At 44.1% G+C, this 15,199-nt stretch overlaps 1 protein-coding gene across 8 annotated transcripts in view; it reads right to left on the bottom strand.

Moving 5' to 3' along the window:
* LOC124545180 (mucin-5AC-like) overlaps positions 1–15,199 on the bottom strand; it is a 349,462-nt gene that overhangs the window by 191,524 nt on the left and 142,739 nt on the right. For all 8 annotated transcript variants that reach the window (XM_047124022.1, XM_047124023.1, XM_047124024.1 and 5 more), the window contains exon 6: positions 14,339–14,426. In XM_047124022.1, coding sequence (XP_046979978.1) covers positions 14,339–14,426 — 88 coding nt within the window. The remainder of the gene's footprint in view (positions 1–14,338; positions 14,427–15,199) is intronic.

The raw sequence follows: 15,199 nt of genomic DNA, 5'->3' as shown, positions 1-15,199 counted from the left end.
AAGATTTGTTTCAGTTATAACCTCTCTTGAAACTTTCTTCCTGTCCTCTCTATCCTGACACTGCTCTGAAACCTGTAACCACTGGCATTTTACCACTCACGACAGTACCTCCTCCTGAAGGGTCTCTGATATTGGTGCGGACAGTTACTCCTTTCCTTCCCTTTTGAGGTGAAGGCAACGGATGGTGTGATCCCACCTACTTAGAGAATCAACAGGAACCCCGCGAATACACGAGCCTGTACCCGACGTAAGCATCTGCTCCAGCTCCAAATCAACTCTGCTGACAGAAAAGATCAAACGAGGTCGATCAGGGTACCTCAGATAGAAACCCAACACTCTCGATGCTGGTGCAACATTTACTACTTTATACTCTATTCTGTATTTATGATCTTTGTCTATCCTATTGCCCATCACACTCACTATAAACACATCTTCCTTGGGGATGTCTTAACAAAATGATCCTAAATCCTCTGTCACCTTACCCACACTAGCAGGAGGATTAAATAATTGATGGCCTAGTATTTTGATCTTAGTGTATCCTGCAAAATGTTAACCTAAACCTCTGGTATCAGAACTACATAACAATAAAACTTGATTTCTGTTTACTGACTTCCCCACAGTCTTACTTTTCAGCTTATTGCTGGAATACTTACTGTCCCCTGTCACGAGCCACTCTTGTCTGAGGCTCATTTGTTTTTGACTGAAGGAAGCAACACGTCAAAATTTTCACATTTACCACAAGGTTGTCAGATGAAGCAGTATGTCTGCTTCTGCTGTTACCTATCGTCACTTTCGACCTCTCTGCGCCCTTCGCCCTCATTATACTACCCATATCTTCCATGATGATGATGAAGTTCTATACTCCTTGACAGAGCGTAGGGGACGACGCGGGAGACCCGCACCGCTGTTCTAGGCAAGGTCCTAGCGGATGTGGTTTGCCGTTGCCTTCCTCCGACCGTAATGGGGATGAATTATGATGGTGAAGACGACACAACAACACCCAGGCATCTCGAGGCAGGTGAAAAATCCCTCACACTACCGGGAATCGAACCCGGGACCCCGTGCTCGGGAAGCGAGAACGCTACCGCGAGACCACGAGCTGCGGACATATCTTCCATAGCCTAATGTAATTCAGCCCGAAGGGCAGCAATTTTCCCTTCCTGTTGCACTATCTTCCTGTCTCTAGAACATATCCTCATTTACTTCCCAGGTCCCTGCACCGTGAAAGTCACCGTAGTGGGGAAAAAACACAGCATTCAGCACACCACACCACGGAGCTAATAATTACACAGCATTTATTGCGCCAAAATGTAAACAAAAATACGATATTTTCGCGTTTTCCAGAGTAATACATTCAAAAAAAGTAGTATTTAACAGTTAACTTCAAACAAATACTAATACAAACTTTTACTGACTAACCTGTGCTGAGCTGTTACTACAATTTAAATAACTTACCTTTACGAGAGCACAAAATAAGTGCGGACTGCTGACATTCAGGTACGCAAACACATGCCCATAGAATAGGCAAGATAAGCCGGTAACACCTGTGATGTTGCAACCACAGTCAGATCAGAATTCAAAAGCAGGATCGTCATCGAAGTACAATAGTTAGTACTGAAAGCATCTTTATTAGGAATGCCAACGTACAGACAGAGGACGACTCAACTCCCGGACAGAGAATGCTGCTATTTATATAAATATCGAATATTTCGGAATATGCAAACACTACAGAGATAATAAATTTCTAGGACCTTCCAAAAATGGTAAATCACTAGTGACTGGGTTTGACCTGATGACCTGCAGCACACGACGCGAACTGCAACGCCACGCTGCATCGTGCAGGGCTCACCGCAGGACAGCTGTCCTGGCTAAAAGGCAGAGGACCCAGGAGCCATGTCAATCAAAATGGTTATGATTGTGGGGAGAGAGTATAATATGGAAATAAATAAATAAAAAACAAAAGTAATGAAATCTGATTAAGAAGAAAAAATCTAAGTCGAAATTTACAAAGGTAACGACTTACTTGAGCAAGTTGACTCATTTACTTCTTTAGTTAATAAGATCAGTAAGAATGGATGGCAGAAGGCAGAAGTCAGAAGTAGAAATGCTCAAGAAAAACCTGTCTTCAACAAGGAGAAGGAAATCTTAAATTCAGAGAACACCTATCTCGAAATCAGGAACATGTAGCTCAAAGCCAATGTTTGGTGTGTGGTTTGAACTCTTGGGACTGAAGATAGAAGAAACTACACTGAAGCGCCAAAGAAACTGGTATATACATCCGTATTCAAATAAAGACGTATATAAACAGGCAGAATACGGCGAATGTCGGCAACGCTAATATAAGACAATAAGTGTCTGGCGCAGTTGTTAGATTGATTAGTCTGCTAAAATGGCAGGTTATCAAGACTTAAGTGAGTTTGAACGTTGTGTTATAGTCAACGCACGAGCGATGGGACGACCATTTTACGGGTGTACAGTGAACATCAGGAATCCGGTAAAACATCAAATCTCCGACGTCACTGCGGCCGGAAAAAGATCCTGCAAGGACGGGACCAACGACGACAGAGGAGAACTGTTTAGCGTGACATAAGTGCAACCCTTCGGCAAATTGCTGCAGATTCCAATGCTGGGCCATCAACAAGTGTCAGTGTACGAACCATTCAACGAAACATCATCGATATGGGATTTCGGAGCCGAAGGCCCACTCGTGTACTTTGATGACTGCTCGACACAAAGCTTTACCCCTCATCTGGGCCCGTCAACACCGACATTGGACTGTTGGTGACTGGAAACATGTTGCCTGGTCAGACGCGTCTCGTTTCAAATTGTATCGAGCGGTTGGACGTGTACGGGGATGCAGACAGCCTCATGAATTCACGGACTCTGATTGTCAGCAGGTGACTGCCCAAGATGGTGGAGGCTCTATAATGGTGTGGGGCGTGTGCAGTTGGAGTGATATGGGATCCGGGACCCCTGATATGACTCTGACAGGTGACATACGTAATCATTCTGTCTGATCACCTGCATCCATTCATATCGACTGTGCATTCCGACGGACTTTGGCAATTCCGGCAGGACAATGCGACACGCCACACGTCCAGAATTACTACAGACTGGCTGCAGGAATACTCTTCTGTGTCTAAACACTTCCGCTGGCTACCAAACCCCTCAGGCATGAACATTATTGAGCATATCTGGGACGCCTTGCAACGTGCTGTTCAGAAGAGATTTACACCCCCTCGTACTCTTACGGATTTATGGACGCTCCTGCAGGGTTCAGAGGTGTCAATTCCCTCCAGCACTACTACAGACATTAGTCGAGTCCACGCCACGTCGTGTTGCGCCACTTCTGAGTGCTCGCTGGCGCCCTACACAATATTAGGCAGGTGTAACAATTTCTTTGACTCTTCTGTGTAAATGCTTTCGAAATATGGTGTTATACATGGTGTTGCTCAGAGTAACGTGGACTGACATGGCTACAAACGAAGTGGTACATAAAAGAGTGGATGAGAAAGAGAAGTCTATAGAAATCATTGGTCAAAAGAAGAAAGAAACTTATTGAGCATGTATCATTATAGGCTCCAGAACATGATAATAGAGGGGTGAGTTAAGGGAAAGGGGCGTATAGACAGGCCATAAGTAAGATTCGTCTTGAGTCAGCAGTCTTTTGAATTATACGGCTATGAATTCTTCAGCGACAGAGTTCTTGGATTTTCTCAGTTAACGTACCGTTTGAAATTTTGATAGAAACTCAATATTCCAATATTTGTCGGTGAGCCATGCGCACTGGCTTCGCGGCCACAGTAGCGCCTCTCTGGGTATCGATGGTCGTCCGCGGTTGAATCTTCCGATCGGAGACGCTGGTCTGAGGGTCTGTGAGTGGAAGGCCACTTAAGCGCGCGGTACGTGTCCGCTGCTCTCGAGTCCTTCAAGTTTGGTTCTGCGGCGCTGCGAGGATATTCCGCGAGGCGACGGGTCACGCGGGTGCTGGTAGAGAGAGAGAGAGAGAGAGAGAGAGAGGGGGGGGGGCGTTGTCCGTTGTTGTGAGTGTTCGGAGACGGCGGGGTCGCTGAGTATTGAGTCCGACGAGGACGAGAGTACTGGACCCCAGTCTCAGGGGACAGTTTGCAGTTTGCACTGGTGGTCACCAGCAGCGGTGACCGCTTGTTAGTTTGTTGGCTAAAAGGCCGTTTCAAGCATTAGTGTGTCCCGCAGCCTGGTTACAGTTCCGCTATTGTACAATATTCTGTGACCGGATTGCACTACTGAGCGTGATTTGATATTTTGCCGACTTTGCACCTTTCAAGTTTCTCTCGCCAGTTAAGAAATGTCTTAGCTTCAGGTGGCTGTAATTTAGTACGGCGTGCATATTTAAAGAACTGTCATGCACTGTTGTAGTTGTTTCACCGTACTTTAGATATTTTGTGCTTTAAACGGAGTTCCTTTTACTCAACCATTACGTAAAGATTACCTGGATGGATGATCACTGAATTGTTTACAATTCTAATACGATCAAGTGGGCTGACCCTGTTGCTTCTCGTAAACCGAGGATGCGAACTAGTCGTTAACTTACTGAGCGCGTGTGGAATACGAGTAATTCACTAAAACTGTTTGCACGGCTGTTGCTCCAGAATTGTATCACTAAGTCATGTAGTCTTGTTTTGCATTAGTCAAATAGTTACTTCTTATTTGAAGCGCCTTGAAGTCATTCAAATTGTTGGTTTGTTAAGTTGGCATGAGAGGTAGCAATCATCTATTTGTTTAATTCACAGATGGCTAAATTAAAAGGTTAAAATTGAATGGATATGTGGCGTTTAATGCCAAGGAATAGTTCTAATACTTGTAACTGCTTTTCATTGCAAATTTGCTTTGTGTGTGTGTGTGTGTGTGTGTGTGTGTGTGTGCGTTAGTGCGTGCATGTTAGCGCACGTGCTTGGGGCTACGTATGTTTGTTGCCGTTATTAAACATCTTAATTCAGTGCTGTGAGTTCTTGTCTATGTGAGTTGGTAATAGGTTTATGTTACAGACATCATAAGTTATTCCAACTGGAAGTGCCATGACGTGGACTATTGTAAAGAGAAAGGCCAGCAAGTGCACTGAAGGATCTACCATTTGTAAAACTAATGCCAGTAACGTGGCGCATAAACCCCTTCCACAAGTTAAGTACTGTTCTTTATCCCTTGGTTGTCAACGGATTTGCAACGGTGGTATCTGATGTTTAACTGATTGTCTTGAGTGGTTTCTCTGTTCAGCCGTTTGTGAAATTATGTGGTGTAATTATTTTCTTTAAGGAGAAAAGATCGTAATTCAAGATTCTTATAATTCTTCGTTCAAACTGTTTATTGTCAATGTTATTTTTCTGTCAGCAATCGGAGTTGTGAAATTGATAATGTTCTTTAATACTGGTTATCAGAGTTTATTTAAAGTTTTCTAAGTGGACCATCCGTGTTAAAGTGTTTAATGTTTTGAAGAGGCTAACAATAAATCAATTTTTAAGGTGTGTTTGTAAAGTGGCATGGTACCATACCACTCCCATCCCGATCCAACCATGTCAGTAGCCTGTAAGACTTAATACCTGACGACGATGATGGAGGCAATTACCGAAAGTTTGGGATTTTAACCAAATTTATCACAGTAAGTTAATTGGGAACTTTTTGTCCAATCTTCTGATTGGTTTGATGTGGCCCGCCATGAATTTTTCTCCTTTGCCAGCCTCTTCGACTCAGAGTAGCAGTTGCACCCTACGTCCTCCATTATTTGTTGGATGTATCCAAAATCTCTGTCATCACCTTCAGTTTTTATCCACTACAGCTCTCTCTATTATCATGGAAATTATTCCTGGATATCTTAACAAGTGTCCAGCCATCCTTCTTTTTTGTGCCGAATCTGCGGCGAACTTCCTCATTCCTGCTTAGGTATATAGCCAACATTATAAAAGATGGGGTATGTAAGACCTCTGGAGAAATGAAGAGGAAATCAGAAAGACGTGAAGAGTGGACATCTGCTATCAACTTAACTGCTGCCAACGAGGGCTCGTATGTATCACAACAGAAGAAAAGAAGACTAGGACAGTTGGTAATGGGGCAGACGGAGTCCCAACCGAGAATTTTTGGGAGTTCCAGAATTGGCCTTACAACCAAGGAAAACCTCCAGAAAATCTCGATTAGAATTGGAGGATAGGAGCTATTATTTGTTTTATTCTTGGATAATATGGCCCAGACTAGAAATATGAAAGTCTAGTTCACATACAAGTGCATTTCTTCATGTGCGTAACAGAGAAAAGTCGATGATTTGGTGGATATGTGCAGGGTACAAGTATTGGCGTCGGTGTTTCCTACTATTAATCGTTTAATGTAGTCATCCTGCAAATGCCTTGAAAGCGAGAAAGTTCTTGTTTGGTTTTGTAATTGTTGAATTCATTTTCGAAATAAGACCTTACGTGCGCTCAACGTTTAAACGCACTCACATATCTAGACTATAGATGGCAGATTGGTGTATGTGCATTCTGAGGTGTCCTCGGATTATTTTTGACCTTTTTCATTAATTTCTAACCGTTTTCATGTAGAGCAACAGTGAAAGAAGCGAAACATCGACAACTGGACGTTTGATTGCTTGCTGTAGTGCATATAGTTATCATGTGGCAGTTGGCTGACCTGCTAGCATATCGAATAGTCGCATATGGGAGGCAGCAGACATGTACAGGCAGCAGCTGCACTCTGTGAGGTGGTTGGGTCATATTGCGGCAGGTGTCTGCCGTTTGTCGCCCTAAATCATAGCTGTTTTTCCCAAAAGCAAACCAATGAGCAACGTCTGAGCTGCAGTTGGAGAGCCTCACAGTACGCCTAACAGCAAAATATCCGAAACTAGGAGTATCACTCTCCTAGTGACTTGCGAATATAGCTTCTAGCTTATTAATTATACCACATACGTATGACACACTGTGTGGAGCAAATGACTTATTCCAATTATCTTCGAGCTTAATGCCGAAATATATGATTTCCGCTCAAATTCTGTTATTGTCGACGTCTTGTACTGATCACTTAATATACACAACAATGTAACAAAATGTGTACGGGCTATTCACACACTGCGTTCCTGGCATTTGAACACGGCTTCGATGAAATAACACGACTCACAAAACGCGGATAAGCACTGTCTTCTACCTCTCGCACTCAACAGGTGATTTCTGTGACAATAATGGAGCGTAAGCTTTGAATTTCATCCTCCCTCTACTTCACCATCCTAAAGACAAACCTATTTATATAAATTTCAATAATAATCAATAGTAAATAGCGTATAGCAGGTGGAGAGGAGGGGTAACTGTGCAGAGACAACTGAGAGTGACGGGAAAAGAATTAAATTTTTCATGTTCAGGGGATCCATATTAGTGAAGAATACCACTTACTTTCGAAACCCCATGAACCCATGCCGACCTGTGTAATTCCTCAGTAGCATGAGACGCAGTAAACAAGTAAGCTCCAACCAGCTGTTTGGGAAGAGGGAGTCCTATTCAGAATATCTAGAAGATTCAACAAATGAAACGAGACAGATGGGGAAAAAAACGTGTATAAACTGTTTATTATTTCACAGGTAATCAACATAACTTTTAATACAGCTATCTCACTGTGAGACAAGACAGCTAATGTCTTGATGCGAAAACATTTGCAGTTCTCTATGGAAACATGAATGTACTCATGCGCGCCCCTCTTCTTCTGAAACAAACCGACGACCACGAATGTCCGTCTTCAGGGCTCCAGAAATAAAGCAAACATATGGGGAAAGATCGGTATAGTATGGAGGATATGTACCGGCCTCCGGGCGAAACTTTTGCAGCGGAAATCGAAACAGTATCGCTCTGTTACAGGATAATGCCTGCCCACATGTTGCTAAGGTTGTCTTGACTGCGGTGCAGAAGTTTAGCTGGGAAAGCCCACACACATCCTCCGTACAGTCCTGATCTCTCCCCATGCGATTTCCATATTTTTGGCGTTCCGAAGTAACATAAGAGTGGCCATTTATTTGATTCGGATGAACAAGTGGACACCTGGGTACAATTATGGTTCTATAGGCAGCTGCGAACGTTTTTGCACGAAGGCAGTGACTCTTGTTTCACAGTAGGATAAAGTAGTTAACAGTTATGGCAATTAGTTTTGAAATAACAAGCAGTTTACTTACTTTCTTCCGCCTGTCTACTTTGCATTTGACTGCCCATTATGACTTGGTACAGGTATGCAAGTACGCCCTATCAGCGGGTACGTAAATACGTTTGTTTGCAAGGCCATCTTTCGCGGCAGCTGTTAACATGTGTAACTATAGGTTGTCTGCCTTGAGCTGACTGCAATCTGATTAAAAAGAATTACACCAGACGCGTTTCGCTTTTATTTACAAAGCATCTTCTGTCGTTATTCTGTGAATTGGATACATATGTCTGTACATTTGCTTTTTTGATTTTTTTAGGTTAAAACAGCGTTTTCTTTAAAAGTTTGTCTGCAACCTACTTCCGGTATTTCTTTACATAATCTGCTCCCTCCCCTGCTGCTAGCAGTGCCTGGTGTCGACAGGGTCCATTTCATATCTGCAGTAGTCAGGTCTAGGCATTCTGCGTTATTCCTTGTGCTGCACTATTTACAACTGAGTTTCTGTAAGAGAGAGAGAGAGAGAGAGAGAGAGAGAGAGAGAGAGAGAAAGAGAGAGAGAATTGAAATTGTCTTGTATGTAGGTAGAGACGTGAGAGGAGTGGACATTTTTTTTGCAAGCGGGCTGGGTTGGGTTGCTTTGGAAAGGAGACCAGACAGACCGTGCCCTTTCAAAGGAAAGATCCCGGCATCTGCCTGAAGCGATTTAGGGGAATCACGGAAAACGTAAATCAGGACGGTCGGACACGGGACTGAACCGTCGTCCTCGCGAATGCGAATCCAGCGTGCTAGCCACTGCGCCACCTCGCTCGGTTTGCAAGCGTTGGGGGGGGGGGGGGGGATGGAAAAAGAGCGATGGGCGTGGACAGTGATGGTAGTGGTAAATGGAGCCTGTGGTTATATGTGTACTTTTAATGTTATATTAAGTGGTCAATTACACACAGAATATGCAATGTTTTCAAAAACAAGGCATAAAAATAGCACACCAAACCAACAACTCAATTCAGAAATACTTCGCAAAAACAATAGGAGAAAGTGATGTATATCAGGAATCAGGAATATTCCAACTGAAATGCAAAACATGTGATGGAAGATACATAGGTCAAACCAGGAGGACATTTGACACGAGATACAAAGAACATGTAAGACCATGGAAGTATAGGACAAATCAATTTTTGCAGAACACTTACAGCAACACCAACTTAAAATTACAACCAGAGACACGGACATGAAAAACATAGGGATAAACAACGAAAAGCGCCTCCTCACCTTACAGGAACACTACCACATCCAAAAAAACATAACAGAAAAGAAACAACTCATAAACGATCAGATCAAGTTGGCAAACCACACTCTCTTTAAACTGATTGAGCACTTGATACAACATTAAAAGTACACTTATAACGACAGGCTCCATTTATCACTACCATTTCCTCCCAGATATTCTGTCCTATAAGCACTGTCCAGGCCCATTCCTGTGTTTCCTCTCCCCCCCCCCCCCCCCCCCCCCCCTCCACTACCCCCAGCTTGGAAAAAAAAGACAATTTCACTGACTGTCTCTCTCTCTCTCTTTCTCTCTGTCCCTCCCACACACACACACAAAATCGTGTCACAGGTTGACAAGACCACGTGAACGAGGACTAACGAATAGGCATAAACACTGTCGCAGTGATGAAAGAAAAACAGTTAAGAAAGTCGATTGTAAATAGTGCAGCACAAGGAATAACGCAGAATGCCTACACCTGACTACTGCAGATGTGAAATGGATCCTGTCGACACCAGGCACTGCTAGCAGCAGGGGAAGGAGCAGATTATGTAAAGAAATACCGGAAATAGCTTGCAGACAAACTTTTAAAGAAAACACTGTTTTAACCTAAAACAAACAAAAATGCAAATGTACAGACATATGTATCCAATTCACAGAATAACGACAGAAGATGCTTTCTAAATAAAAGCGAAACGCGTCTGGTGTAATTCTTTTTAATCAGATTGCAGTCAGCTCAAGGCAGACAACCTGTAGTAACATAGGGGTATGTAAATGATCAGAGCTGCAGTTGTCTGGGACAGGTAGAACCGCCAGGTGTTCAGTGTTGTGACGAGGAATGGTGGCGTATACGAGGGGCGCGAACAGCGTCACATGTCGAGTTATCGCTGTGAAGGAGGCGGAGGTGGCGCCTACCCGTGGGCGACAGCATCACTGGCGTCTGACAGCAGTTTGAAAAGGGCCTCGTTGTGGGTCACCATTTGGCCAGCTGGCTGAATCGCGTAGTGTCCACATTTCTGAGGTATTTGGACATGACTACAGGCCGACGATGGACAGCGTGGAAACATGAGAGCAGGTTTACTCGTCATCAAGATTCTGGTGGACCACCGCAGAAGAGGGTCGTCGTACTGTGCACATCATAACCCAGTCACACACGCAGCTGTCACCTGAGAACAGGTAATGATGGACCTGTTGCAACATTCTCTGTAGTCCCGCAACACTGGTCAGTAGCAAGTAGCAAATGGGGTAGGGAATTATCGTTCCATGCGGAAGCTGCCGATCTACATCTACATCTACATGACTACTCTGCTATTCACATTTAAGTGCTTGGCAGGGGGTTCATCGAACAACAATCATACTATCTCTCTACCATTCCACTCCCGAACAGCGCGCGGGAAAAACGAACACCTAAACCCTTCTGTTCGAGCTCTGATTTCTCTTATTTTATTTTGATGATCATTCCTACCTATGTAGGTTGGGCTCAACAAAGTATTTTCGCATTTGGAAGGGAAAGTTGGTGACTGAAATTTCGTAAATAGATCTCGCCGCGACGAAAAACGTCTTTGCTTTAATGACTTCCATCCCAATTCGCGTGTCATATCTGCCACACTCTCTCCCATATTACGTGATAATACAAAACGAGCTGCTCTTTCTTGCACCCTTTCGATGTCCTCCGTCAATCCCACCTGGTAAAGATCTCACACCGCGCAGCAATATTCTAACAGAGGAGGAACGAATGTAGTGTAAGCTGTCTCTTTAGTGGACTTGTTGCATCTTCCAAGTGTCCTGCCAATGAAACGCAACCTTTGGCTCGCCTTCCCCACAATATTATTTATGTGGTCTTTCCAACTGAAGTTGTTCGTAATTTTAACATCCAGGTACTTAGTTGAATTGACAGCCTTGAGAATTGTATCATTTATCGAGTAATCGAATTCCAACGGATGTCTTTTGGAACTCATGTGGATCACCTCACACTTTTCGTTATTTAGCGTCAACTGCCACCTGCCACATCATACAGCAATCTTTTCTAAATCGCTTTGCAACTGATACTGGTCTTTGGGTGACCTTACTAGACGGCAAATTACAGCATCATCTGCGAACAACCTAAGAGAACTGCTCAGATTGTCACCCAGCTCATTTATATAGACCAGGAACAGCAGAGGTCCCAGGACGCTTCCCTGGGGAACACCCGATATCACTTCAGTTTTACTCGATGATTTGCCGTCTATTACTACGAACTGCGATCTTCCTGACAGGAAATCACGAATGCAGTCGCACAACTGAGACGATACCCCATAGGCCCGCAGCTTGATTAGAAGTCGCTTGTGAGGAACGGTGTCAAAAGCTTTCCGGAAATCCAGAAATACGGAATCCACTTGAGATCGCCTGTCGATAGCGGCCATTACTTCGTACGAATAAAGAGCTAGCTGCGTTGCACAAGAACGATGTTTTCTGAAACCATGCTGATTACGTATCAATAGATCGTTCCCTTCGAGGTGATTCATGTTTGAATACAGTATAACAGATTAACATAAACGGCTGCGACTGGTGTGGTGCTGCGGCGGGAAAGCATAGGCTGGTAATGATGGGGTCGCGTTATGTTTACTGATGAATCACGGTTTTACATTATGCCGGATGACCATTAACTATGGCCACGACTTGCGCAGAGGTCCCAACCTTCCAAGCTTTTAGGGAAGTATTTGATGTTATTCCTGGCATTATGGTGTGTGGAGCCATCGTCTATGGCTTCAGGTCACGGCTGGTAGTGATCGAGGGAAGTCCGCGTAATAGCGGTACTTTACGAGCGGCCTGCGTCCTCGTGTGTTACCTCTCATCCAAAAGTCTCGTGGTGCCATGTTTCAGCTTGCTCGTTCACACATGGCGCGCGTCTCCAGGAACTGTCTGCGTTGTGTTGAGGTACTCCCTCCCTTTTTTTTTGTCATCAGTCTGCCTGGTTTGTTGCAGCCAGCCACGAATTCCGCTCGTGTGCCAACCTCTTCGCCGGCCGGAGTGGCCGAGCGGTTCTAGGCGCTACAGTATGGAACCGCACGACCGCTACGGCCGCAGGTTCGAATCCTCCCTCAGGCATGGATGTGTGTAATGTCCTTAGGTTAGTTAGGTTTAAGTAGTTCTGAGTTATACGGCACTGATGACCTCAGATGTTAAGTACCATAGTGCTCAGAGATATTTGAGCCAACTTCATCTCAGAGTAGCACTTGCAACCTACGTCCTCAATTATCTGCTTGACGTATTTCAATCTCTGTCTTCCTCTACAGTTTTTGCCCTCTACAGCTCCCTCTAGTACCATGGAAGTCATTCCCTCATGTCTTAGCAGATGTCCTATCATCCTGTCCCTTCTCCTTATCAGTGTTTTCCACATATTACTTTCCTCTCCGATTCTGCGTAGAACCTCCTCATTCCTTACCTTAACAGTCCACCTAATTTTCGACATTCGTCTGTAACACCACATCTTAAATGCTTCGATTCTCTTCTGTTCTGGTTCTCCCACAGTCCATGTTTCACTGCCATACAGTGCTGTACTCCAGACGTATATTCTCAGAAATTTCTTCCTCAAATTAAGGCCGATATTTGATACTAGATGACTTCTCTTGGCCAGGAATGTCCTTTCTGCCGTCGCCAGTATGCTCTTGATGTCCTCCTTGCCCCGTCCGTCATTGGTTATTTTACTGCCTAGGTAGCAGAATTCCTTAACCCCATCTACTTCGTGACAATCAATCCTGATGTTAAGTTTGTCGCTGTTCTCATTTCTACTACTTCTCATTGCCTTAGTCGTTCTTCGATTGACTCTCAGTCGATACTCCTCATTGGACTGTTCATTCCGTTCAGCAGATCATTTAATTCTTCTTCACTTTCACTCAGGATATCAATGTCATCAGCGAATCGTATCATTGATATCCTTTCACCTTGTATTTTAATTCCACTCCTGAACCTTTCTGTTATTTCCGTCATTGCTTCCTCGATGTACAGATTGAAGAGTAAGGGCGAAAGGCTACAGCCTTGTTTTACACCCTTCTTAGTACGAGCACTTCGTTCTTGATCGTCCACTCTTATTATTCCCTCTTGGTTGTTGTACATATTGTATATGACCGTCTCTCCCTATAGCTTACCCCTACTTTTTTCAGAATTTCGAACACCTTGCACCATTTTACATTGTCGAACGCTTTTTCCAGGTCGACAAATCCTATGAGCGTGTCTTGATTTTTGTGTAGTCTTGCTTCCATTGTCAGTCACAAAGTCGGAATCGCCTCCCTCGTGCCTTTACCTTTCCTAAACCCAAGCACATCGTCATCTAGCGCATTCTCAGTTTTGTTTTCGATTCTTCTGTATATTATTCTTGTAAGCAGCTTCGATGCATGAGCTGTTAAGCTGATTGTGCGATAATTCTCGCCGTCTTCGGAATTGTGTGGATGATGCTTTTCCGAAAGTCAGATGGTATATCGCCAGACTCATATATTCTACACACCAACGTGAAAAGTCGTTTTGTTGCCACTTCCCCCAACGATTTTAGAAATTCTGATGGAGTTATCTATCCCTTCTGCCTCATTTGACCCTAATTCCTCCAAGGTACCCCCATGGCCAGTGAAATCCCCAGATCTGTTCGTGACAGAGCGTGTTCGTGACCAGGTCGGACGTCAACTCCGTTGCAGTGCCAGTATGCGGGATATCAGCGACCAGCTGGAACAGTCGTGGGCCAACTTAGGAGAGGACGCAACGCCTTTGTGAGGCCCTTCTCTACCGAATCAGAGCACGCATCCAAGCCACATAGGTGCACCGTCATTCTGATAAGTGATGTCATACTGCCAAGTTCGTCTCGCTTTTGTAATCACTGAAATAACACGGTGTACCTTTATTTCGTTTCCTCCTCCTCTCTGTGTGCTGTGTGTCAAACCGTATATTTTAAAAAATAAGTTACGTTACCTGTTTCATCTAAAGTATAGTGAGTCACTTTAACATCCGCGTCGTAGCCTTCCGAAATTGTCACCGAAGCTACCTCAGTGTCAGGCACCTGAAACAGATACAGAGTAACAGATATGTCATCAGGCAACGAAGTGAACAGAAGCTAACCTCCATAGATAGCTCAAGGATGTAGAAATTGCAGTGTTTTCGCTCTTATGTACCAACTGTTTTTAAGAGTGTAAAACATACGTCAGAGAAAAATATGATTGGCTCTTGACGAAATACATTAACTTGTTGTCCTGTGTGTTCTTACCCAGAGCATTTAGTACAGTGTGCTAAGAGAACTCCTTAACTGAGCTATACAGGGTGTTACAAAAAGGTACGACCAAACTTTCAGGAAGCATTCCTCACACACAAAGAAAGAAAATATGTTATCTGGATATGTGTCCGGAAACGCCTACTTTCCATGTTAGAGCTCATTTTATTACTTCTCTTCAAATCACATTAATCATGGAATGGAAACACACAGCAACAGAACGTACCAGCGTGACTTCAAACACTTTGTTACAGGAAATGTTCAAAATGTCCTCCGTTAGCGAGGATACTTGCATCCACCCTCCGACGCATGGAATCCCTGATGCGCTGATGCAGCCCTGGAGAATGGCGTATTGTATCACAGTCGTCCACAATACGAGCACGAAGAGTCTCCACATTTGGTACCGGGGTTGCGTAGACAAGAGCCTTCAAATGCCCCCATGAATGAAAGTCAAGAGGGTTGAGGTCAGCAGAGCGTGGAGGCCACGGAATTGGTCCGCCTCTGCCAATCTATCGGTCACCGAATCTGTTGTTGAGAAGCGTACGAACACTTCGACTGAAATGTGC

This window comes from Schistocerca americana, chromosome 8 (genome assembly GCF_021461395.2).
Source record: "Schistocerca americana isolate TAMUIC-IGC-003095 chromosome 8, iqSchAmer2.1, whole genome shotgun sequence".
NCBI lineage: Eukaryota > Metazoa > Arthropoda > Insecta > Orthoptera > Acrididae > Schistocerca > Schistocerca americana.
Note: the sequence above shows the minus strand (reverse complement) of the source record. Positions and strands in the feature narration are given on the sequence as shown.